Source organism: Lactuca virosa, chromosome 8, assembly GCF_052849685.1.
Source record: "Lactuca virosa cultivar CGN04683 chromosome 8, Lactuca_virosa_CGN04683_v6, whole genome shotgun sequence".
Taxonomy (NCBI): Eukaryota; Viridiplantae; Streptophyta; class Magnoliopsida; order Asterales; family Asteraceae; genus Lactuca; species Lactuca virosa.
Genome location: NC_136433.1, coordinates 53,513,361 through 53,540,991, shown reverse-complemented (window position 1 = coordinate 53,540,991; position 27,631 = coordinate 53,513,361). Strand labels below are relative to the sequence as shown.

General features: G+C 41.6%; 1 protein-coding gene across 1 annotated transcript in view; it reads right to left on the bottom strand.

Moving 5' to 3' along the window:
- The window catches only part of LOC145130350 (uncharacterized), a 48,518-nt gene that overhangs the window by 1,785 nt on the left and 19,102 nt on the right, over positions 1-27,631 (bottom strand). The window contains exon 5 of the mRNA XM_079065164.1: positions 111-333. Within this exon, the coding sequence (XP_078921290.1) occupies positions 111-333 (223 nt within the window). The remainder of the gene's footprint in view (positions 1-110; positions 334-27,631) is intronic.

The window sequence follows — 27,631 nt, the reverse complement described above, 5'->3', positions numbered from 1 at the left end:
TCTTCTCGTGCTTCTCAGTGTGTTTGTCCTTTGAGATTGGTTACCATTTTTGAACTGGAGTATTTGATTCTTTCAAAGATGAACTTCCAAATGAAGTATCATTCAAATACTGTTCATAGGCCTTCTTGATTTGATGTTGAGAAAACTTTCCCGATTGTACTTTTTCCCTTTTTCCTCAAGCCAATGATTGATTGTTTCCACCCCAGAAGAACCTTTTGTATACAAAACTTTAGTGGCTTTGTGTGCAGATGGATTCGGAAAATCTGGTTTTTGTGGAATAAACTTTGCAGATGTTTTGGATTTATCATTCACAAATGTTTGATTGTCTGCAAACTTTCGAACGTTTTCAAATTTTTGAACATTCTCAAATTTTCGAACATACTCAAATTTTCGAACATTCTCAAATTTTCGAACATTGTCAAATTTTCGAATATTCTCAAATTTTCGAACATTTTCAAATTGACGAACATTAGCAAAATATCGATTTGTTCTATTTGAAGAAAATCTGTGTTGATCGTTTGTTGGTTTTGGAAAAGATGAATTTGAAGTTGAAAACTTTTGTTGGCTTTTTGAATGAAAATTCTTTTGTTGCAAATTTGTTTGAAAAGTCTTTGAAAATGTTGATTTTGAAAACTTCGATGAATTATTTTGATAATCTGACGAAGTTGGTTGAGCGGGATTTTCCTTTTTATCCGAACGAGTTGAAAACTTTGTTTGTACTGATTTAGACACCCCATTTTCAGAAATTTTTTTGGTTGGTATTTTTGAGTGCTTTTCATTTGACACTATTTGCCAAAAACATTTCTTTCGTGCCTGTCTTTTCGAAATTCCTTTTTCATTCGAAAATTTTTCAACAAGATCCTTAAATTCTTGTGAATTAAGTTTGACATTCTCATTTGTTTCATTAGATTCTTGTTTCAAAATCTCTTTTGTATTTTCTTGTTTTTCATCCCATTTTCGTTGTGGTTTTTGTCTTTGAAAAACAAACGAATTCTTTGTTATATTATGTTCGACAGTGCTTTGGTTTGAAAAGAATCCTTCGTCTGATGTTTTCAACATTTCTAGTAGTGACAAACACTTGATTCGGAAATACAACATCATCTGAACACTTAAAATTTGGATACACAACAATATTTGTTTCCAAATAACGAGCACCTTTTTCAGATAAGACTTGGTCGAAATTTTCAGTGTCTCCAAACACTTGATCAACAACAACTCGTGGAATGGATGTTTCCTTCGAAACATTCTTTTCTGGCTCAGAATTGTTTGAATCTGTTTCTTCATGCTCATCATCACTACTATTCGTTTGACTGTCTCTTACACTCACATGATTAAAGTCACAAACATTCGAAGTAGAGGGTCTATCAATGTCATCCCTAACCATCAAATCATCACAAATTTCTTTACCTTTTGACTTATATGTGACATTAATGACAGATAACTGAGAACAATCGATACTTTCTTCCTCCTCAATTTCACTGATTTCGCTAAAACTATCAAAATTATCATCGATATCAGCAAAATTAGATTGAGAATCAACTTTCGAATTCTCCGTTCTTTTCAAAACTTTGATTTGTTCACTTTTGGTCAATGTATCATTCACTATCTCAACAAGTTCATCAGCATTCAAATATTCATCTATCTTAACAATACTATAAACAAATCGATTATCATGCACTTTATCGAATTCTGCTATGGTTTTCTCACAATCATAGGATAAACTATCAACTTTCTCTCTTTCGAAAACAAGAAAAGGCAACAATTTCCTATGTTGTTCTTTGCTTATATCAGATGAATGATGCAATGAAGTCAATTTAGTATAAAGCCTTTTTGCTGAATTACAGTAAATGTTTCGCTGAGCAAGTAACATTCGAACTTCATTATCTAGACATTCCCTATCATTATTCACATTATTCAATTGCAATTCCAGATACTCTACCCTGCTTCGTTTCGAATCTAGCAATTTTTGAGTCTCTAGCAACTAGATGTTTAGTTTCTTAGCTTCATTACTAGCAGACACCACAATTGTATCAAAGTAAGAAACAATATCATCAAATGCAATTATTTCAGAATCATAAGCTTGTAAAGGAATGTTAAAAGATTGAAGAATAGAACGTACCTTCGTTGTCATTGGTGATTTGTCTCCTGATTTGGTAATGAAATAATGACCAATCGCCATTTCGTCCTTATCCTCTTCAAATTGTGCGAACATAGCCCCATGCGTCGGATTACGCATCTCTTCGTCATCAGATCCTGAAGACCAGATCTGATACGTGCCATCTTTTCCACCTTCACCTCGTGCACCCAAAGACATCCCCTTCGCCTTTCCACGAACTTCTTCCAATCTTTCAACATAATAGGCTTCGTCCTTGACCCTATTCTTTTTCTCTTCTTTCTTATGAAGCATACAATCATTTTCTAAATGATTTTCTCCGTTGCAGCACTGACAGTGAATGCCTGAATCTCCCTTAAGTTTCTTCTTAATTTTGGCTTCAATTGCCTTCACATCATTCTTCTCGAATTTCTTCTTCTCCTCACCCACAGACTTATTAGTGAAACTTCCTTTCACATCACTCTGCTTCACCTTGGGATTGAAAGGTTTCTTGAAAAACTTTTTAACTCGGTTGTTCGAGTAAAAAGCAATCGCTTCATCATCAGAATTCATTAGAAAACCTTCTTCATCAGAATCATCTTTCTCAACCACTTCTTTCTCAGACACTTTCGAAAAAAGAGCTAAAGGACCTCCCAAACTAAGTTTCGACTCTTCAACAATCTCATTCACTTCACTTTCGTGAGTTTTTAACTAATTATACAAATCATTCGGAGATGAAGTATTGAAGCTTTGTTGATTCGTCACCATCATGCTGACACTTTTCTATTCCTTACGAAGTCCCATCACAAAAGTGAGATAAAACTCCATTGATGACCTTGTAATTCCATAACGATTGCACCTATAGATCAGTTCATTAAGACGATCATAGTAAACTTGAATCGTTTCATTCTCTTTTTGTCTGAACTCTTTCAGCTCCACAAGACATTGCTTAACAAAATTTATCTTCGTTTTCTCGCTTCCCTGATACCTTTCCTTAAGTGTGTTCCAAATTTCCTTTTCAGTTTTACAACCATGGATGTAATTGTAAACAACAGGTGGCAAGCCACCTCACAATTCTCTCAAACAACGCGTTTCGTTGTTCTTCAGCCTGGTGGATTCATCAGTGTTCCAGATGATCCGATATTTTGAAGATTTGATGGAGGTTGAGCGATTCCTGTAATGCAGCTCCAGAGTTCCTCGTCGAATCCGTTCAAGTAATCCTCCATTCGATCAGCCCACTGATCATAGTACTCTGGAATCAACATAGGAATCTTTGAAGAAGATCCTAACAGATAAGAAAATGAAGTCATCGTGTTCATGTTGAAATTCTCCATTAACGTACGGATGAGATTTTTCAGAAGAACTTAAAGAAATTTGAAATTGAAAGAATGAATTGATCAGATGCTCAAAATCGATTACTCGATTACACAATTCAAACGTAGAATCAAATCAAAACTGTAGATCAGAGATGATTTTCGGAATCAAACAGTGCAAAAACTTTTGAGACAAACTCGCGACTCAAAAACTAGAGATTCAATTGAAAATCAGATCTTCACAGTATTGATTCCTGCTCTGATACCAATTGTAGTTGTGTTTAATCGAGTATGAGAATCAAATCAGAGTAAAATATGAACAAAAGAAGTAAATAAGGTCTGGTTTAGCTCATATTACTTTCAGAGAACAAGAGTACAAAACTGATAGTAAATGATGGGAAAACTCTACTATCAACTCTATGTTCAGCTCCTATTTATAGGAGGCTGAAAGTATAACAAATACTAAAGCTAGACATTAAGCTTCGTCAAAAAGATGCATTAGCAAATACATAAGGAAACATACGAAACTATCTATTACACAGACTTCGACATATTACAAGATATTTCGATTCTACAAGTACATTATATAGTGACATGAACTAACTTGGACAGTTGCTCCGAATATTAACAGATATCCGGGTGATCCCTATGACAAAAAATGAACCTAACGAGTATTAACCTATAATATTATAACTTATTAGATCTAATGGAAATTTTTTAACATAGGATAGACCTATCACTAATCCTAATGAATACCGATAACTCTATCAAGTAAGGATTAGCCAGGTAGGACAACTGGGACGCAGGAACATTTCAACATATAGCCTTTCTGAAATCCAACAACCAAGCCAACATGACCATTCTAGACACCTCTCCCGTAAGTAGATCAATCAATATTATTTCTTGGAATTACAAATAAATCTTATTTATAGGTTCATAGTAAGGACTTATGACTATAAATATAAGTTAGACTGAAAGCAAACGAGTGTAACTTAACTTACACAGGCTTTAGCAAAATCCAGGAAAACACGGGGACAGAACTTCGAAACCAAAAGCTTCTATTTGTTGGACTCGTACACCCCTCAAAACCTTGGTAAATACCCTAGGGAAACCCCAAAATTCGATCTAAAGTAGTATGAAGTTTGGAGAGTGTTTTGGGTGAGAAATGAAGTGAAAAACGCAACATATATATATATATATATATATATATATATATATATATATATATATATATATATATATATATATATATATATATATATATATATATATATATATATATATATATATATATATATATATATATATATATATATATATATATATATATATATATATAGACCAGGGGCATGCGCACCGCACAAAATCAGGGGCCGCGTGACGTACATGGGGTGCGTTGGCTCCTCTGCCCTTTTGGTACATGTCGCAATATAATTAGTCACATCCTCCCTTCTAGAACCTCGCGAAGTGTCTAAATCTTGTGGCGCCATATGTCACAATCTTATGGAGCCACGTCACCGTGTCTTAGAAGGAAGGGGCTGTCCCGAAAATGCCATGTGGCGCTCTCTCGTGGTGTCATGCACTTCGCGCGTGCGTTTTTCCAGATTTTCAAAATGGTGTAACTTCTTCATACGAGCTCCATTTTTGATGTTCCTTATATCCCTGGAAATCTCTCGATGAGATATACAACTTACCTTTAGATCCTAATAGCTAATTCTCAATCTATCAAAAATTTATATTTTTTTTATAGTCTTAGGTTGTTAGAGATCACTGCAGAAAGCATCACTCCTATATACGAACTCTGTTTCCTACTGTCTTTATATTGAAAAAATCATACCGACGAGATCTTCAATTATCGTTTAGATTATTTTCCTAATAATCTTTTGATATAAGATTCGATTTCTGTGCCCGCACTACCACACTAAAACTTCGAAAACTCATAACTTCCTCTCACGAAGTCAGATTTGGACGTTCGTTATATGCATGCTCTCGGTTTAACAACTACATTCAATTTCATTTAAATGTCTTAGGTTGAAAAGTGATTTACCATTAATTCACTTTTGACGATATGCAGAGCCACGTTGGTTTAATCGCGAAACATCGAAGAAGCATAACTTCTTCCTACGAAGTCGGATTTAAGCGTTCTATATATCTATGGAAATCGTATCGAAGTTTTCTACATTTTTATGACAATTAATTAGGCTAAAGAGTAATATATTTCTACTTCAAATTTTATAAACAATGGTTTATAGTGAATCCTACGAAATGGTAAAAATGGGGTTTTACAACTCTCCCCCACTTAGAAAGATTTCATCCCCGAAATCCTACTCCTAGCGCACCTAGATACTATCTTATCGTAGTTATCGAAATCTAGTTGACGTTATTGCATCTACATGTCTCATAAAACTTCATTTTCTACCTTAGACGTACTCCTGAGCTCCTCGCGAAGTCTTCCAAAATCGGGAACTCGTCGGTTGGGACTCTATGAATTTATATTGGACGATGAATGGTCACCTTCAGACGAGAAATATTGAACTGTTCTGTTGACTAGGAACATTGTTGAGTTGTTTTAACGCGACTAAATATGGAAATTTATCTATGAAGTCCTAGTGGAAATCATTTTCAAGAGCGTACCTTTATAAACGTCTTACAATATATTGTTTTAACTTTGTGTCCTATGACATTTTTGTATGACGTACCCTTAAAACACTTACAATCCTAAATTATAGGTACCTTAGTTGCCTAGTTCAGGTGTCCTAGCAACCTGAAATTTAACAAAAACTAATACAATTGGTTTACTAAATCCTAACTATGGTTTTAATTAGATCTCTAAGTATTGTATATGTATTGAGTACTTGACACTTTTTATAGCGATCTACACGACCTACTGAAATTCTTATCTACTAGTCCTTTGCTATGAGGATAAATCCTACATTCTTGAAAGAACGAGCTTATCGGGTCCTCTTGACTGGCTGAGCCGAATCCGGGAATTCAGTAATTTCCTAAATCCTATTTGATGCTTGGGAGGAAAGACTAAACCTTTCCTTAAGAAGCAAGAAGCTCATAAGCTATGGATAATCTTAGAAGGAGATTTTCTTCTTTCTTTACCCTAAACCTAAATGAAAATTTCTATCTACTTGGGTCGTATTTCTTATGACAAAACTAACAATCTCCACCAAATTGTGCTACCACTCCAATACCTTGCTGTAAAAGCTGAGAGTCGAGCTGCTCTTTGTACTTTTTCCTTAAGGGTCGGTACTCCCCCACTTGGGTTTGACCCATTATCTTCTACTACTTGTCACTAATAAAAGCTTAAGCTGTCTTTGCTTATTTAATTGGTATTTTCCTTTTGACTTTGAAGTAACTCATGTTTGTCATATCCAATGACCTTTGATATTCCTATCGTACTACTTCTACTTGTATTTTTCACAAATGTCTGTGACAACCCGAAATTTTCATTTGTATAATTTCCACAGTCAAACACTTCAAAAATTAGTCAAAAACATTTCAGTACATTTTTGGCCGGATTTAAGCCCGTTTGGGTGTTTTATTTTAATTTCGTCAAACGATTTAATAAAAAGGAAGTGTCGTTATGAGTGAGGTGTAACGAACAAAACAATCAACTCATTTACTAGGAGTTTACGGCCAAACAAGTGGTGTTTGGGCCGTAAACACCATTTTCCCAAGACTCATGCATATAGCATGAGTTTACACATCTTTTCCTCATTCTCCACTTCCCACCTCAAGAACACAAGGCTTTTTCTCTCAAGTATCATAAGTCCATTCTTCCAAATCCGCCAAAAGTGTAAGTTTTCCTTCCTAAATTCGTTCCTACAACACTTAATCTAGTGTTTATACATCATTTCATCCATGGATTCTTGGTTTTTACATAGATCTTTAAGTATTCTTCAAAACACCAAGAACACCAAGAACACACACTAGTGTTCTTGGGTCCTAAACACTCTTACAAGCTTCCTATAAGTAAGTATCCTCTTCCTAACTAGTTATTTGCTTAGTGTGCTTGCTAATCCATGGAATGAACACCAAAAACCCCCAAGAACATGTGTTTACAGTTTGGGGATCTCCCAAAACCGTAAACACCCCCAAAGGGTGTTTTGATGCCCCTAACACCTTCTAATGCTTGGACAAGAGGCTAGAAACTTGCATGCATGAACTAAGAACCACAAAACACGAAAAGAATGAAGTGGCCAAGGGTTTACGGCCATAAACCCTAGGGTTTACGACCGTAAACTCCCAAGGAGTGGTCCAAGGACCGTAAACTCCAAGGGAGTGCCATTTCGAGCCCTAACCACTTCCTAAGCCTTTGATTCAACCATTGGACACTTCTTTGTGAAACATGAGACCTTGAAACACCCAAATGCACCATTCCCATGAATTTACAGCCGTAAACTCATGGGGGGAATGGTCCATCAACCGTAAACACATATAGGGTGATCATTTGAAGTGTAAACTCCATGGTGAGGTCATACACTCCTTAGAAGCAACCCTTAGCACTCCTAGCACTTGAAACAAAGTGTTTTCATGCATTAGGGTGTCTTTACTTACTTAATTAGTGATTAATTAACTAATTAGATACACTTATGTATCACTACATGTTACATTGGATCCGTGTGTGTGCTCAAGTCCTCACTTGACACCTAGCATCCTACCCGACACTTCCATCCAAACTACTCACAGCAGGTGAGTTCATACCCCTTAATTAACCTTTTAAATGTTTTTAAATGCTTTTATGGGGGGATACAAGTTGAATCAAACAAGTTATAGTATCAATCACATGTGATTTATAACTTGCAACCAAAAGGATTTTCTATATTTTCAACTGCTTTGCCAACAAAACTGCTTCAAATGTTTATCAAACTCATTTTCGTATTAAATTGTTATAAAACTATTTCCAAACTCTTTTAAACTTCTTTTATTCCCAAACCATATCTACACCAATATATATATATATATATATATATATATATATACATATATATATATATATATATATATATATATATATATATATATATATATATATATATATATATATATATATATATATATATAGATAAGTAAGACTTGAAGGACTTAGGACTAATAACTCACCTTACTTCCTGTTCTTGTTTGATTGTGGGCTTAGGGTATTTTGTTATTTGTCCGACTGTCGTTGAATTCTTAGTTATATATCATCTATATTTGTGTTAGATATAAAAGTCTTCATTTCAGTTCAGTGCCTTTGTGTATCAAAGTTATGCAACCAACATTACTATTTAACTATAATAAGTATAGTTAAGGATTACTACTCATTACTACTATGGCCATGACAACTACCAGAGTCAGCACAGTTATGAGTCAATACATGCTAAAAACTATACAAAGAGAATACTAAATACTATACAAAGAGAATACTATATACTACACAAGAGAACACTTTATACATTATACCAGAAAGTACATTATACGATATACGAGAGAATATACTAAAATAGAATGTGACATACTACATCTCGATACGACACTACATTATACGATATACGAGAGAATATACTAAAATAGAATGTGACATACTACATCTCGATACGACACTTCATTGTGCTATCACTGTGTAACCAGAGTCTCCTGGAGGGAGAGCGGGCATTATGTGTATAGATCTATACGGGACAGACACTCCCACATGCCGACTGCTAGCTACAGTCCGAGCCGACTAGGCCCAGGGGTGACAAAATGTCACCATACTACGTGTGATCTGGAGGGTCATTAGTTATTCGATCGTCAATCAGCATGGTTACATACGAGTTCACATTCCGACCTTTAAATTAACACATTAAGAATTAAAGGCAAAACAGACTTCCCGAGGTGTATTGTACATTTAATACTACCTGGAGTCTGCATTTTCATTTCATAAAGCCGACAGTGACACTGCTGGGGTAAAACATTATTTTCCCAATTTCTTTATATGAATGAAGTCTAAAACTATATTTTCATACTGATAGTTTTACTGGGAAAACCTTTACATTTTCAAAGGATCAAACATGCAAATAACCGGTTCTTGGCAGAAGACTACTTTTACTTGAAAATATAGGATTTTCTAGGGAGCATACTATTTTCAAACTTTGATATCAACTATTATACTACATGGTTGTAAACATTTTTATACAAGCAAAGACACTAAATACATATGAACTCACCAGCTTTATGCTGATAAACTCTTTCAAAATAACTTGTATTCTCAGGTCATCAGTAGACAGGTACAGATGCAACTTTTGAGAAGATGGAGCACATACAAGACTCATCTTTATATTTTATTATACTTTTGGTGTCTAACAAACTGTACAGAACACGCTTGTATTACAATTATTATCTTAATGCAAGGGATGTTGTTGCTTGTCTTTACTATTATTCATTGTTATGATACTGTACATGACGTCCTCTACCCCAGAACGTATTCCGCCGTTCTCGGTTTTGGGGTGTGACAGATTGGTATCAGAGCATTGTTTATAGTGAATCAAGTATATCAACCCATAAAAGATATACGAACTATAAACACATCGGGATTAAAACACTCTGACCAAGAATATATACTTTTAAATAATAAAATGTTTAACTAAGTATATATATACATTCATCCATACAAAGGGTCAGTATCATACTAGAACAGAACAAAAGTATTAAGATTGTAGAACAGCACAATTAGGCCTAGAGACATATAGTCAAATCTGGGTGGATGTAGCCTGATCAACTACATTTCCCGAGGAGTGACTAGCATGTGCCTAAGAATGGTTGTGGTGTTGCAACAAGTCTAAAAACTTACCCACACTACTACAAGAACATTAGAACAAGAATACTATAGGAGTATTCTGCATTACTATGAATTACATATGTGAGAACTAAAAAGGCCGTTACTAGTAGAACAATAGTTGCTAAGTGGATACTCTGCGGTTACATGTGACTAAGGCGCTATAGACTTAGAATCTGCGATCTTTGCTTTACTTCCTGTTCCTTGTTTGGTTGTGGATTTAGAGTTAGGGTCACTTATTCGAAGGTCTATCCTGTTTCAGTTGCATGTAATTGGTATGCACTATGCAAGTATTGGATCAACTAATAACGATCATCTTATAAGTATCTTAGATTAGTACGCCTATTAACTATTCTTTCCCCATTTCTCCCGTAGATAGCATGGATGGCTTTCATCTCCTTGGCGATCCGTACTATCCAAACCAAGGCATTGGAGGATGGCTTGATGAGGAGCCAGAAGATGATCACCCGATCCCCTTGGATGATCACCGTGCAGAAGGCTTTTCGGATAGCTCCGACTCCGAACCAGAAGTCAACAACCTACCCCCAGTAGCTCCAAACCCCAACCCCCGTCCGGCATTTCAAGGTCCCACTCCCATGTGGGCAACAACCTTGAATCGATGGAGTGATGAACAGAGTCAGCCTTTACCTTTCAACGGAGACCGAAGCTTTTACAACATAAGCGAGGGAGGTTCAGCTGACCGAGTCTTGCCCATCATGGTCCGTAGGATTGCTAGGAACGTCGAAAAAAGTCATGCATCCATCGGCAGAGTTGTGGAAATTGACGCCAACTCTAACCTTAACGCTGTCCGTATCCGCCAACTCGAAGAAGCTATGGATAGGACTAGGAGGACCAATGAGGCTCTGCAACAACAACTAGCTGCATCCCGAGCTGAAGTCATGGACCTCCAAGTGCGTCAGAGGGCGCATGAGCGACATCTTCAGGAAGTTGTACGCCAACTGGCTGATCTTAGGGTTCGCCCAAGGGATACCCGTCGCCAGTAGGAGATGTCAACTCATCCTTCTGTTTTGATTAAGGAATAGCCTTTTCGTTTCTATGCTCGGTAGAGCACTTGTCTGTAAACATTCCTAACTTTGAAAATACTCTAACTAGGCTTCTAAACTGTCAACATTTTTCCTTTATGGTTTGATGTAAGACCTACTGTTAGGTCACTTTTCCTGAACTCATGTTACATCATTAATACCAGTAATATTGGCAGTTGTCTAATCTATGGGAAAACCTGAACTTTTATATTTCCCTACTCTATTGTTATGATCTTATCTGGTATTTGGACTATGGCGATTTAGTCCATGGGACACTCTCATCATACTTACAAGCGATTCTTACCATTATCGTCATCTTTATGAATTTTCAGTAAAAGATGCCGCCTCGCAAGCGTCCAACCAGAAACACGCTCGCCAATCAAACTCCACCACCACCCCCACCGCAGTTCGATCCAGTGATGTTTCAAGCAGCTGTAACCGCAGCTGTGACCGCCGCCATGGCTCAAGTAAACTCTGGTGGTGTTAGTGGAACGGGGACTGGCACAAACTCCAGCCAAGGTGAAATCCATCCGCGTGCACGGGAGTGCACCTATAAAGATTTCATCAGCTGCAAACCAACATTCTTCAATGGGACTGGAGGGATCCTTGCACTATCTCAATGGATCGAAAGGACAGAAGCCATCTTCGAGATGTGCTCATGTCCTGAAGGAAGCAAGATAAAATTTGCTACTTGCACCTTCACCCAAAGAGCCCTGACATGGTGGAATGGCCATGTCAAATCACTCTCCCTGGTAACTGCTAACGCCATGGGCTGGGACACACTGAAGGACCTTATGACAAGGGAGTACTGCCCGAGGGGCGAAATTCAGAAGCTCGAGGAGGAACTATGGAACCTCAAAATGCAGGGTTCCGACATAGTGTCTTATACAGCCAGGTTCTGCGACCTGGTGGCTCTATGTCCAAACATGGTCCCCACCGAAAACAAAAAGATCGTGAGATACATCTGGGGTTTGGTGCCCCCGTATCGTGGGAACGTTCTAGCTTCAAACCCTGCAACCTTTGATAGTGCCAAGGAATTGGCCCAAAGGCTGATTGATCATGAAGTTCCTTCTACTCCATCAACAACTACAACCACTACCGCAACACCAACCTACGCGACCGACAACAAAAGGAAGCGTGGAGACCGAAGGAGGGGCAAATCAAATCAATCCTCTTCCAAGAAGTAACAGACGGTGGCTGTCCATGCTGCCACTACTCCAGCTGCCCCTGTACCGGCCAAAACATATGCAGGGAACTTACCCAAGTGCACAAAGTGCTCTTTCCATCATAACGGCCCCTGTTGTGAGATGCACTGCACTAACTACGACCGGAAGGGCCATACCGCCCAGTTTTGCAAAGCTCAACCCAAACCTATCTCCCAGGTCCCTAGTGCAGGAGTAAGCCAGGCCTGCTACGGGTGCGGCGAGACAGGACATTTCAAAAGAAACTGTCCGAAAACTGGAAACGCGGGAGGAGCAGGAAGACTGCTTGCTATTGGCCACAATGAGGCCGTGGCAGATCCCACTGTAGTCACGGGTACGTTCCTTCTCGATAAATCTTTTGCTTGTATCCTATTCGATAGTGGGGCAGAAAGAAGCTTCGTTAACCAAAAATTCAAACACTTACTTAAACAATAACCGCAACCACTAAATGAAACCTTCGTCGTAGAAATGGATAACGGAAAGACAGAGAGTTTTAATGAGATTTACATAGGTTGTTCCCTCACACTAGATAATCATTCGTTTCCAATCGAACTCATACCAGTAGCTATCCAGTGTTTCGACGTCATCGTAGGCATGGACTGGCTGAGTCTTTATCGTGCCGACATCCTGTAACATCCGGATTTCCAGGTACTGTATTTATCTAATTATTTTTGAGTTTTGGAGAGGGACTCGGCGAGTAGGCGCTTAGACTCGCCGAGTAGAGCCGCGCATTGTTAGACTGGATTAATGATTGGACTCGACGAGTCCATACGTGGACTCGGCGAGTCCACGCTGTTTAATGAAACCCTAATTTCTTGGGTTTGGGACCTATTTAAAGGCCCTTAGGGCCGTCACTTGCGGCTACCAAACCCCAGAGAGAAACCCTAAAAGAGTTAGAGCGTTTGTGAGAGGAAAGGAGCCATTTCTTGATCTTTGTGATTGATTCTTGCAAGAAGGAGGTGATTTCAGCTTGGAGGAGACCAAGGAGGTTGTGCATCTGGGGATTTCGAGCAAAAGACTTCATCTTTGAGGTATTATGTCGCCCCTTAATCTGTTTTGTTGAAGGAACCCATAGATGTAGAGTTTTTATGTCTTTTATTGGAAGGAGTTGTGAGAATATGGCCCCTATTCATTTTGAGACTTCGGATCTGGACCCATAGTGGTCTAAAGAGCTTATTCCAGCTTGCTTTATGTTGAACTATGGAGGCAATGAGCTTAGGTTGTTGTATTTAGGGCTAAATCACCAAGTAAAGCCTCCTAGACGTCACATGATAGTCAAGATCCAAGCTTTACGTGATTATCAGGCTTGGGAAGGTCAGATCTATGGTTCTAAGGAACAGATCTGACCTTAGGAGGTCATTTGAGTTTGTGCATGAGATGAACTCGCCGAGTCCAAGGGTAGACTCGGCGAGTAGGGTTAGGGTTTCCCGTGAATCACTCAGTGAGTGACTTGCCGAGTTGGGGGAATGACTCAGTGAGTCAGAGGGGGAATAGAGGACTCGAGTTCACGACTGAACTCGCCGAGTCACATTTGTGCACTCGGCGAGTCTGGTTAAGAGTTGACCGTTGACTTTTGTTGACTTTTAGGGTTTGGTCAACAATGGAACTTGTGGACTGTTTGAAGGGTAAAATAGCCTTTTAGCCTTCTTAGATGACATGTGAGAGTCTAGTCTAGCCTAGAGAGCCGTGATTGATGGAGATGATTATGTTATGTGTATAGGTAGAGGCTAGATCAGTATATACACAGGCGAGATATTATCTGAGACATCCGAGGTGAGTCTTCTCACTATACATTACCTAGAGTGGTATTTATGTGTAGACCAGAGGGTCTTGTATGCTATGTGTATGTATGAGATTATGTGCATTGTATAGACCGGACCGAAGGGTCCAACGATATAGACCGGACCGAAGGGTCCAACGATACAGACCGGACCGAAGGGTCCAATGATATAGACCGGACCGAAGGGTCCAATGTTACAGACCGGACCGAAGGGTCCAACGATACAGACCGGACCGAAGGATCCAACGAGCTATGACCGGACCAGAGGGTCCAACGAGCTACGGGACTGGAGGGTCCCGCTAAGACACATCGGACCAGAGGGTCGTATTGTAGCCTCGAGTGGCGTATGTGTTGTATGTGGTATATTGGGGAACTCACTAAGCTTTTATGCTTACAGTTGTTGTGTGATGTGTTTCAGGTACTAGTGAGGATCGCGGGAAGGCGCCGGCATGACTCGTACACACGAGAGAGGATTTATTTATATGAGATCTTGGGACATGTTTTGTGATGATACAGAGATTTATTATGATTTTGTGATTTTTATGTGGTGGAAAGTATGTCTTGAAATGAAAAAATGTTTTGAAAAATTGGGTGTTTCAAGTTGGTATCAGAGCCTTGGTTTGAGGGATTCGGGTGCACCTTCGGGCGTATCTGAACTCAAACTGAGGATTTGAGAGAATTTCAAAATAAAATCCACAAAATTTTATTAAAGAGTAGAATGTTTTGAAAGAGCAGAGCAGAGCAGTGTGTACGATCAGCCAGCGCCCGAACGGTGATTTCCCAAATACCCTTACCTTATGTGTTATGAGATATTATGAGATATTATGCATGCTAGAGTAGGCTAGGTAATCATATTAGGACTAGAATGGCCTGATTTGTGATGCCTTAGCCTAGAAATGATTTTGCTGCTATGTGATGCTTGAGAGCGAATAGGTAGCAGTGAGGAGCTGTTGAGAGGCCTACCGAAGGGTAGCCTATGCCAGTGAGATATTGTATACTTGTGATCGGGGATCCAAGGAGGAGGACTTAGAGTGAATGCTGATGCGGTGTGGATGGTAGTATAGGGCCCGTACTACTGAAGACACCGGAGCAGCGCGCACCCTAAGTAAGAATCCATTGGGTACTAAGGAGCAAGTAGGGTTGAGTTATCGAGTGCGAGTATACTCGAGCGAGTCTCTGATATCTTGTGTTGTATTTCAGAGAGACATCATGGTTGGGACGCGCCACCGGCCAGGGACTAGCGAGGGGGTTGTGAGCGATGAGGAGCTCCGCCAGATGATTCATGATGAGGTGGCTGCTGCCATCCGCGCTGAGATTCCAGAGATGTTTGGGTCTATCAAGACCACGATGATGGAGGCTTTTGATGAGCGGTACGCCGCTCTTACTTATGCAGCTGTTGCTGCAGCCACCGCAGCCGTTGCTGCTGCCAGGCCGCAGGGGGGTGACTCGTTGCTGCACAGAGAGTTCAGCAACACGAAGCCACCAGAGTTTGATGGGACGCAGGGTCCGATTGCTGCTATGAGATGGATTACTGATGTTGAGGGTTGTTTCTATACCTGCTCGTGTCCAGAGCATCTGAGGGTTCAGTTTGCGCTGAACCAGCTTCGCTTGGGAGCGAAGGACTGGTGGAAGTTTGTGACGGCAGACTTCACTACTGCAGAGCTGACTGCAGTGACCTGGGAGAGGTTCACCACAATGTTTCGAGATGAGTATGTTCCTTCGGTGGAAAGGGAGCGATTGGCTCAGGAGTTCTTGACCCTCAAACAGGGTACTGATTCGGTTACTGTGGTTACCCGGAAGTTTCATGAGAGGGCGATGTTCTGCCCTGAGCAGGTGTCTACTGAGCAGGCACGTATGAGCCGGTACTTGGGTGTTTTGAGGAGGGATATACGGGAGTTCGTGTCGAACTCGACTTATCGGACATTTGCTGAGCTCCAGGCAAATGCCCGAAAGAGGGAGATTGAGCTGGAAACGCAGGCCAGGGAGGAGGCCGAGTCTCAGAGGGTGGATCGGCGATCGGCACAGTCTCAGCCGGCAGCCAAGCGGGCAAAGCCCGCTGATTCGAGATCTGGGGGTCCGAAGGGCCGCATTTGTGGAAAGTGCGGCAAGAGCCACGAGGGGACATGCAGAGCTGGGGTGTGTTATAAGTGTGGGAAGGAGGGGCATTATGCGAGGGACTGCCCCAAGGGATTCACGGTTTGCTTTCATTGCAACTAGACCGGCCATCGGAAGGCCGAGTGCCCACAGCTACTGCAGAGATCAGCGCAGGGATCTGCGCCTGTTGTTCGAGCTACAGAGAGTCGGCCGACGAAGGCCGAGGCGCCGAAGGCTCGCGGGAGAGCCTTCCAGTTGACAGCGGAGGAGGTCCGCGCAGCACCCGATGTGGTAGCTGGTATGTATTCTTTCCTCTGTTTATATTGAGTTTGTGATATTATGCTTATTCTGGGGTATGCATAGGTACATTTCTTGTGTGTTCTGTACCTGCTTTGGTGTTTTTTGACTCGGGTGCGAGTCAGTCATTTGTGTCGATAGCGTTTAGTTGACACATCAGTGTTCAGCGAGAGGCGTTGAGTCGACCTCTACGAGTTTCTATAGCCGACGAGCGAAGAGTGTATGCTACTGATGTGATTTGAGGATGTGTACTCGAGATCTTCGGTGTCGAGTTCCCGATAGATCTGGTCCCGATTGCTATGGGGGACGTATGTGTCATAGTAGGCATGGATTGGTTGAGCCGATGTGGGGCTGTGATAGACTGCGAGCGACAGTTGGTGACGATACGAGATCCCAGTGGGGGAGTACTTACGGTGTACGACGAGGGTACCCGTTCTGGCTCAGCATTTTGTTCGGCCGCTAGAGCTAGGCAGAGTCTACAGCAGGGCTGTAGTGGGTTTGTGGCTTATGTGGTGGATACGAGAGTAGATGCAGAGAGACCGAGGTCGGTCGATGAGGTCCGGATAGTACGTGAGTTCCCGGATGTTTTCCCCGAGGATCGACGATTTATTCGATTAGTTGCAGGGAGCGTCTTGGTTTTCCAAGATTGACTTGAGATCTGGATATCATCAGATGAGAGTACAAGATGAGGATATCCAGAAGACAGCATTCAGGACTCGTTACGGGCATTACGAGTTCGTGGTGATGCCTTTCGGGCTCACCAATGCACCGGCGGCATTCATGGATCTCATGAACAGAGTATGCAGACCGATGTTGGATCGTTCGGTGATCGTGTTCATCGATGACATATTGGTGTATTCGAGATCCAGAGAGCAGCATGAGGAGCATTTGAGAGAGTTACTTGGAGTTTTGAGATCGGAGATGCTTTATGCCAAATTCTCCAAGTGTGATTTCTGGTTACGAGAGGTCAAGTTCCTAGGGCACCTCGTTAACCAGAATGGGATTTTGGTTGATCCGGCCAAGATTGAGGCAGTGATGAGTTGGGAGGTGCCGAGATCCCCCACCGAGATCAGGAGTTTCCTCGGGTTGGCCGGCTATTATAGGAGATTTATCAGGGATTTCTCCAAGATCGCCGTACCACTCACCAGATTGACCCGGAAGGGTGTTGCTTTTTCATGGAACCAGAGCAGCAGGCCTCCTTCGAGACACTTCGCCAGAGACTATGCGAAGCCCCGGCGTTAGCCCTTCCGGAGGGAATGGAGGACTTTGTGGTGTATTGTGACGCATCGATATCGGGGCTGGGAGCGGTGCTGATGCAGAGAGGGCATGTGATAGTATACGCATCAAGGCAGCTGAAGCCTCACGAGACGAGGTATCCCACCCACGATCTGGAGCTGGGGGCAGTAGTGTTCGCCCTCAAGATCTGGCGTCACTACCTGTACGGGGTTCGGTGTACCATATATACGGACCATAAGAGCTTGAAGTATTTGATGGATCAGCCCAATCTGAACATGCGTCAGAGGAGATGGTTAAATGTGGTGAAGGACTATGATTGCGAGATCCTGTACCACCCGGGCAAAGCTAATGTTGTAGCTGATGCCCTGAGTCGCAGGGCAGAGAGTGCCCCGATACGAGATGTTTGTATGAGATTGACAGTGATGACTCCGGTGTTGGACACCATTCGAGGGGCGCAGGCTGAGGCCATTAGGTCGGAGAACCGGAAGAGAGAGCGGGTTATCGGACAGGTATCGGAGTTCGTTACCGATGGTCGAGGACTTATGACCTTTCAGGGTCGGATTTGGGTGCCGTTCGTGGGTGGAACGCGTACCATCTTGATGGAGGAGGCGCATAGATCGAGGTTGTCGATCCATCCCGGGGCCACTAAGATGTATTTGGACCTGAAGAGAGAGTGTTGGTGGCCCTGTATGAAGAGGGATGTTGCATGGTTCGTAGAGAGGTGCTTGACCTGTCGCAGAGTTAAGGCCGAGCACCAGAGACCGCATGGTAAATTACAGCCGTTGGAGGTTCCCGAATGGAAATGGGAACAGATTACCATGGATTTTATCACCAAATTGCCGAGGACTACTAGGGGCGTCGATGCAATTTGGGTGATTGTGGACAGGTTGATGAAGAGCGATCACTTCATTGCTATCAGTGAGAGCTCTTCCGCTGAGAGGTTGGCAGGGCTGTACGTGAGGGAGGTGGTATCACGGCATGGAGTACCGATCTCGATCGTCTCAGATCGAGAAGTGCGTTTCACTTCCAGATTCTGGAAGAAGTTTCATGAGGAGTTGGGTACGAGGCTGCATTTTAGTACCGCATACCACCCCCAGACAGACGGGCAGAGCGAACGAACGATTCAGACGCTTGAGGACATGCTCCGGCCATACGTACTCGACTTCGGAGGAAGTTGGGACACGTACTTGCCCTTGGCTGAGTTTTCCTACAACAACAGCCATCATTCGAGCATTGGTATGCCACCTTTTGAGCTGTTGTATGGGAGGAGGTGTCGGACTCCCATTTGTTGGGGTGAGGTCGGGCAACGTGTGATGGGTAGTACAGAGATAGTGCTTCAGACGACAGAGCAGATACAACAGGTCAGACAGATGTTGTTGACCGCTCAGAGTCGCCAGAAGAGTTATGCGGACAGGCGCCGGTCCGAGCTCGAATTTCAGGTTGGTGACTTCGTCCTCCTGAAGGTATCTCCTTGGAAAGGAGCGAACAGATTCAGGAAGAGAGGCAAGTTGGGGACTCGGTATATTGGTCCTTTCAGGGTGATCGCCAGGGTGGGCAGAGTAGCGTATCGTTTGGAACTACCTGCGAAGTTGAGTCAGATTCATGATACCTTCCACGTATCTCAGTTGAGGAAGTGTATCGCCGATGAGTCGGCAGTGGTTCCCCTTGAGGACATTCAGGTGGATGCGAGCCTGAACTATATTGAGAGGCCAATCGCGATTCGGGATAGGAGGATCAAGGTTTTGAGAAACAAGGAGGTGTCATTGGTTCAGGTCCAGTGGCAACATCGGAAGGGGTCCGAGCTGACCTGGGAGCCGGAGTTAGAGATGCGTGAAGAGTACCCAGAGTTATTTGCTGAGAGAGACTTCGAGGGCAAAGTTTGATTCTAGTAGGGGAGAATTGTAACATCCGGATTTCCAGGTACTGTATTTATCTAATTATTTTTGAGTTTTGGAGAGGGACTCGGCGAGTAGGCGCTTAGACTCGCCGAGTAGAGCCGTGCATTGTTAGACTGGATTAATGACTGGACTCGGCGAGTCCATACGTGGACTCGGCGAGTCCACGCTGTTTAATGAAACCCTAATTTCTTGGTTTTGGGACCTATTTAAAGGCCCTTAGGGCCGTCACTTGCGGCTACCAAACCCCAGAGAGAAACCCTAAAAGAGCTAGAGCGTTTGTGAGAGGAAAGGAGCCATTTCTTGATCTTTGTGATTGATTCTTGCAAGAAGGAGGTGATTTCTGATGGGTTTTGATCATAAGAACATCCTATGTGCTCATACAAACCCTAATGCTTGGATCTAGGTTTCTCTATTGTACATGCAAGTCATCCAAGACTATAAACCCTAGATCTAGTATATGATAATCAATATAACATATAAATTAGGGTTTAAATCATACCTTAATTGTTATGTAGCAATAACAATCTCAAATCCTTCTTGTATTGACTTTAGAAAGCTTAGAGTCACAAATGCCACTCCTCTAATGGTTCACAAACACCAAGAGCAAGAGGATGAAGAGGAGAAGAGAAGGAGGCTCTCAAAAACGTATGGAAACCCTAGAAGGAAGCTTGTCCACGTTTTTGAGGCATAAGGGCTCTATATATAGTGATGCTATTACAGTTATCTAACAAGGAAACCCTAATTTGGATGCTTAAGCCCTAAGCAACCCATGGACTCCTTTCCTTAAGGGCCTTGGACGATTTCTAATGGGTTTCCCCATAGAATTCGTCCACTCCTTAATATAAGGCAATCCATAGCCCAAATTGCAATTATCTTATAATTACAATTCTAGTCCCTTAAGTTTAATTAATCTCTTTTAGTCACAAAACTAATTACTAATTAATTCTTGACTAATATTAATTAAACAATATGATTTCGCCTTTAATATATTATTCTCATAATATATTAATAAATCATATTTAATCCTTTCTCTCCATAATTCATCCTATCAAGTTGCTTTGGTGAAGGCAACCCAAAAGGACCATGCACCATCGGGTCAAGTACATACCAAAATAGTTATGGACTTAGACACTAATCCAACAATTTCAGCTTGGAGGAGACCAAGGAGGTTGTGCATCTGGGGATTTCGAGCAAAATACTTCATCTTTGAGGTATTATGTCGCCCCTTAATCTGTTTTGTTGAAGGAACCTATAGATGTAGAGTTTTTATGTCTTTTATTGGAAGGAGTTGTGAGAATATTGCCCCTATTCATTTTAAGACTTCGGATCTGGACCCATAGTGGTCTAAAGAGCTTATTCCAGCTTGCTTTATGTTGAACTATGGAGGCAATGAGCTTAGGTTGTTGTATTTAGGGCTAAATCACCAAGTAAAGCCTCCTAGACGTCACATGAGAGTCAAGATCCAAGCTTTACGTGATTATCAGGCTTGGGAAGGTCAGATCTATGGTTCTAAGGAACAGATCTGACCTCAGGAGGTCATTTGAGTTTGTGCATGACATGAACTCGCCGAGTCCAAGGGCAGACTCGGCGAGTAGGGTTAGGGTTTCCCGTGAATCACTCAGTGAGTGACTTGCCGAGTTCGGGGAATGACTCAGTGAGTCAGAGGGGGAATAGAGGACTCGAGTTCACGACTGAACTCGCCGAGTCACATTTGTGCACTCGACGAGTCTGGTCAAGAGTTGACCGTTGACTTTTGTTGACTTTTAGGGTTTGGTCAACAATGGAACTTGTGGACTGTTTGAAGGGTAAAATAGCCTTTTAGCCTTCTTAGAGGACATGTGAGAGTTTAGTCTAGCCTAGAGAGCCGTGATTGATGGAGATGATTATGTTATGTGTATAGGCAGAGGCTAGATCAGTATATACACAGGCGGGATATTATCCGAGACATCCGAGGTGAGTCTTCTCACTATACATTACCTAGAGTGGTATTTATGTGTAGACCAGAGGGTCTTGTATGCTATGTGTATGTATGAGATTATGTGCATTGTATAGACCGGACCGAAGGGTCCAACGATATAGACCGGACCGAAGGGTCCAACGGTATATAGACCGACCGAAGGGTCTAACGATACAGACCGGACCGAAGGGTCCAACGATATAGACCGGACCGAAGGGTCCAACGATACAGACCGGACCGAAGGGTCCAACGAGCTATAACCGGACCAGAGGGTCCAACGAGCTACGGGACTGGAGGGTCCCGCTGAGACACATCGGACCGGAGGGTCGTATTGTAGCCTCGAGTGGCGTATGTGTTGTATGTGGTATATTGGGGAACTCACTAAGCTTTTATGCTTACAGTTGTTGTGTGATGTGTTTCAGGTACTAGTGAGGATCGCGGGAAGGCGTCGGCATGACTCGTACACACGAGAGAGGATTTATTTATATGAGATCTTGGGACATGTTTTGTGATGATACGACCTCGAGCTAGGAGCGGTTGTGTTCGCCCTAAAGTTCTGGAGACACTATCTGTACGGTACGAAGAGCACCATCTATACCGACCACAAAAGCCTCCAACACATCTTCAACCAGAAAGAGCTCAACATGAGACAGCGACGATGGGTCGAGCTACTCAATGACTACGAATGCGAAATTCGTTATCATCCGGGTAAAGCCAACGTAGTAGCAGATGCCCTAAGTCGGAAAGAATATTCTGGTCGAAGAGTCAAGTCACTAACAATGACTATCCATTCGCACCTATCCGCACAAATTAAGGAGGCTCAGCTCGAAGCTTTGAAACCTGAAAATGTAGCGGGAGAATCCCTGCGAGGAATGGATAAGAACCTGGAAGCCAAGGGTGACGGAGCCTTATATCTCATGGACCGGATCTGGACACCGGAGCACGGTGGCTTCAGAGACTTGGTTATGAAGGAAGCGCACAATACTCGATATTCCGTCCACCCAGGTTCAGATAAGATGTGCCTGGATCTCAAGAAATCGTACTGGTGGCCCAACATGAAAGCAGAGATTGCTACCTTCGTAAGTAAATGCCTTACTTGCGCGAAGGTCAAGGTCGAATACCAGAAACCGTCAGGTCTACTCCAACAACCGGAGATACCTGAGTGGAAGTGGGAGCGGATCACTATGGACTTCATAACCAAGTTACCCAAGACAGCGGGTGGACTTGATACCATATGGGTCATCGTCGACAGATTGACCAAGTCCGCACACTTCCTACCCATCAAAGAAACCGATAAGATGGAGAAGCTCACAAGAACATACATTAGGGAGATCGTACGGCTGCATGGTGTTCCTATATCTATTATATCAGATAGAGATAGTAGATTCACTTCGAGATTTTGGCAGTCATTACAAAGCTCCTTAGGAACGAGGCTGGATATGAGTACAGCCTACCATCCACAGACCGACGGACAAAGTGAGAGAACCATCCAAACCTTGGAGGACATGCTGCAAGCCTGTGTGATCGACTTTGGGAAGGCGTGGGATACCCACTTACCTCTCGTCGAATTCTCTTACAACAACAGTTATCACACGAGCATCAAAGCTGCTCCATTTGAAGCCCTCTATGGCCGAAAGTGCAGATCCCCTCTATGCTGGGCTGAGGTGGGTGACACCCAGTTAGCTAAAGGACGAGTTCCTGACAGCACTCTCACGGGTCCGGAAATCATTCATGAAACGACAGAGAAGATCGTTCAGATTCGTGAACGATTGAAAGCCTCTAGAGACCGACAGAAAAGCTACGCAGATAAACGAAGGAAACCTTTGGAGTTCCAGGTGGGAGACCGAGTCCTTTTGAAAGTCTCACCCTGGAAAGGCTTGATACGCTTCGGAAAGGGTGGAAAGCTGAATCCAAGATACATAGGGCCTTTCGAGATTCTCGCTAGAATCGGCCCCGTAGCTTACAAATTCAAACTACCCCGCGAGCTTAGTAACGTACATCCTACCTTCCACGTCTCGAACTTGAAAAAGTGCCTATCCGACGAGACTCTTGCAATCCCACTCGACGAGATCGAGATCAACGAGAGCCTCAACTTCGTGGAAGAACCTGTGGAGATTATGGACCGAGAGGTCAAACGAACGAGACAAAGCCGCATCCCGATTGTGAAGGTTCGCTGGAACGCCAAACGAGGACCGGAGTTCACTTGGGAGCGCGAGGATCAAATGAAACTTAAATATCCTCATCTTTTTGCTTAGTTATGTTGTAATAACTTAGCTGCTTGAACTCTAATTTCGGGACGAAATTCCCTCTAACGGGGGGATGATGTGACAACCCGAAATTTTCATTTGTATAATTTCCACAGTCAAACACTTCAAAAATTAGTCAAAAACATTTCAGTACATTTTTGGCCGGATTTAAGCCCGTTTGGGTGTTTTATTTTAATTTCGTCAAACGATTTAATAAAAAGGAAGTGTCGTTATGAGTGAGGTGTAACGAACAAAACAATCAACTCATTTACTAGGAGTTTACGGCCAAACAAGTGGTGTTTGGGCCGTAAACACCATTTTCCCAAGACTCATGCATATAGCATGAGTTTACACATCTTTTCCTCATTCTCAACTTCCCACCTCAAGAACACAAGGCTTTTTCTCTCAAGTATCATAAGTCCATTCTTCCAAATCCGCCAAAAGTGTAAGTTTTCCTTCCTAAATTCGTTCATACAAAACTTAATCTAGTGTTTATACATCATTTCATCCATGGATTCTTGGTTTTTACATAGATCTTCAAGTATTCTTCAAAACACCAAGAACACACACTAGTGTTCTTGGGTCCTAAACTTTCTTACAAGCTTCCTATAAGTAAGTATCCTCTTCCTAACTAGTTATTTGCTTAGTGTGCTTGCTAATCCATGGAATGAACACCAAAAACCCCCAAGAACATGTGTTTATGGTTTGGGGATTTCCCAAAACCGTAAACACCCCCAAAGGGTATTTTGATGCCCCTAACACCTTCTAATGCTTGGACAAGAGGCTAGAAACTTGCATGCATGAACTAAGAACCACAAAACACGAAAAGAATGAAGTGGCCAAGGGTTTACGGCCGTAAACCCTAGGGTTTACGACCGTAAACTCCCAAGGAGTGGTCCAAGGACCGTAAACTCCAAGGGAGTGCCATTTCGAGCCCTAACCACTTCCTAAGCCTTTGATTCAACCCTAGGACACTTCTTTGTGAAACATGAGACCTTGAAACACCCAAATGCACCATTCCCATGAGTTTACGGCCGTAAACTCATGGAGGGAATGGTCCATCAACCGTAAACACATATAGGGTGATCATTTGAAGTGTAAACTCCATGGTGAGGTCATACACTCCTTAGAAGCAACCCTTAGCACTCCTAGCACTTGAAACAAAGTGTTTTCATGCATTAGAGTGTCTTTACTTACTTAATTAGTGATTAATTAACTAATTAGATACACTTATGTATCACTACATGTTACATAGGATCCGTGTGTGTGTTCAAGTCCTCACTTGACACCTAGCATCCTACCCGACACTTCCATCCAAACTACTCACTGCAGGTGAGTTCATACCCCTTAATTAACCTTTTAAATGTTTTTAAATGCTTTTATGGGGGGGGGATACAAGTTGAATCAAACAAGTTATAGTATCAATCACATGTGATTTATAACTTGCAACCAAAAGGATTTTCTATATTTTCAACTGCTTTGCCAACAAAACTGCTTCAAATGTTTATCAAACTCATTTTCGTATTAAATTGTTATAAAACTATTTCCAAACTCTTTTAAACTTCTTTTATTCCCAAACCATATCTACACCAATATATATATATATATATATATATATATATATATATATATATATATGTATATATATATATATATATAAAAGTAAGACTTGAAGGACTTAGGACTAATAGCTCACCTTACTTCCTGTTCTTGTTTGATTGTGGGCTTAGGGTATTTTGTTATTTGTCCGACTGTCGTTGAATTCTTAGTTATATATCATTTATATTTGTGTTAGATATAAAAGTCTTCATTTCAGTTCAGTGCCTTTGTGTATCAAAGTTATGCAACCAACATTACTATTTAACTATAATAGGTATAGTTAAGGATTACTACTCATTACTACTATGGCTATGACAACTACCAGAGTCAGCACAGTTATGAGTCAATAGATGCTAAAAACTATACAAAGAGAATACTAAATACTATACAAAGAGAATACTATATACTACACAAGAGAACACTCTATACATTATACCAGAAAGTACATTATACGATATACGAGAGAATATATTAAAATAGAATGTGACATACTACATCTCGATACGACACTTCATTGTGCTATCACCGTGTAACTAGAGTCTCCTGGAGGGAGAGCGGGCATTATGTGTATAGATCTATACGAGACAGACAGTCCCACATCTCGACTGCTAGCTACAGTTCGAGCCGACTAGGCCCAGGGGTGACAAAATGTCACCATACTACGTGTGATCTGGAGGGTCATCAGTTATTCGATCGTCAATCAACATGGTTACATACGAGTTCACATTCCGACCTTTAAATTAAGACATTAAGAATTAAAGGCAAAACAGACTCCCCGAGGTGTATTGTAGATTTAATACTACCTGGAGTCTGCATTTTCATTTCATAAAGCCGGCAGTGACACTGCTGGGGTCAAACATTATTTTCCCAATTTCTTTATATGAATGAAGTCTACAACTATATTTTCATACTGATAGTTTTACTGGGAAAACCTTTACATTTTCAAAGGATCAAACATGCAAATAACCGGGTCTTGGTAGAAGACTACTTTTACTGGAAAATATAGGATTTTCTAGGGAGCATACTATTTTCAAACTTTGATATCAACTATTATACTACATGGTTGTAAACATTTTTATGCAAGCAAAGACACTAAATACTTATGAACTCACCAGCTTTATGCTGATAAACTCTTTCAAAATAACTTGTATTCTCAGGTCATCGGTAGACAGGTACAAATGCAGCTTTTGAGAAGATGGAGCACATACAAGACTCATCTTTATTTTTTATTATACTTTTGGTGTCTAACAAACTGTACAGAACACGCTTGTATTACAATTATTATCTTCATGCAATGGATGTTGTTGATTGTCTTTACTATTATGCATTGTTATGATACTGTACATGACGTCCTCCACCCCAGAACGTATTCCGTTGTTCTCTGTTTTGGGGTGTGACAATGTCTTTCTCAAAATAGGATAAGTATAAGTTGTTTGGAAATACACTGACACTAATGTTGGACTATCTTTAATAATAACAACCATGTGTAAAGTAAACACCCGATATTTATTATAATATTCTCGTCACACATTTATTACATTATTTGAAGCCTAAGAATACTATTTACTTCTACGACGTGATCTCACTCATGATGGAGCTCTCCCTCGATCAGAAGAATAACCAATTACATTCTCTGGCGCTTCCATTGCTTCCTCTATCACGAGTTGAAAGGCATGCCCTTTAACCCTTGGGTCTTCAACTCCGCCTCGTATTCCATCAATGATCCTTAATGGTTTAGGTACTAGAGCTTGTATTGTGCCTATTGGGTTTAGAAGAGGACATTTGGCCTTGACGAGTCCCATTTGGTTGCAGTGGAAATAGATGCGAACTCCCTGTGCTCTTTGCTTACAGTCCTAACTATAATGTCCGTCCTAGCCGTAATTGTATCATATTACAGCACGACAAATCCATTCGTGTGATTTTCCACACTTATCACACGTTGGACCTTTTTTTCCTCCAGACCTTGAATCTATGTGCTTGGATCTTTTGGTTGGTGGATGGGACGGAGTTGGAGTCTGCCACATTTGCTTCGCTTGAGTTTCCAATTCAATCTCCCTCCTGTTGGCATGGTC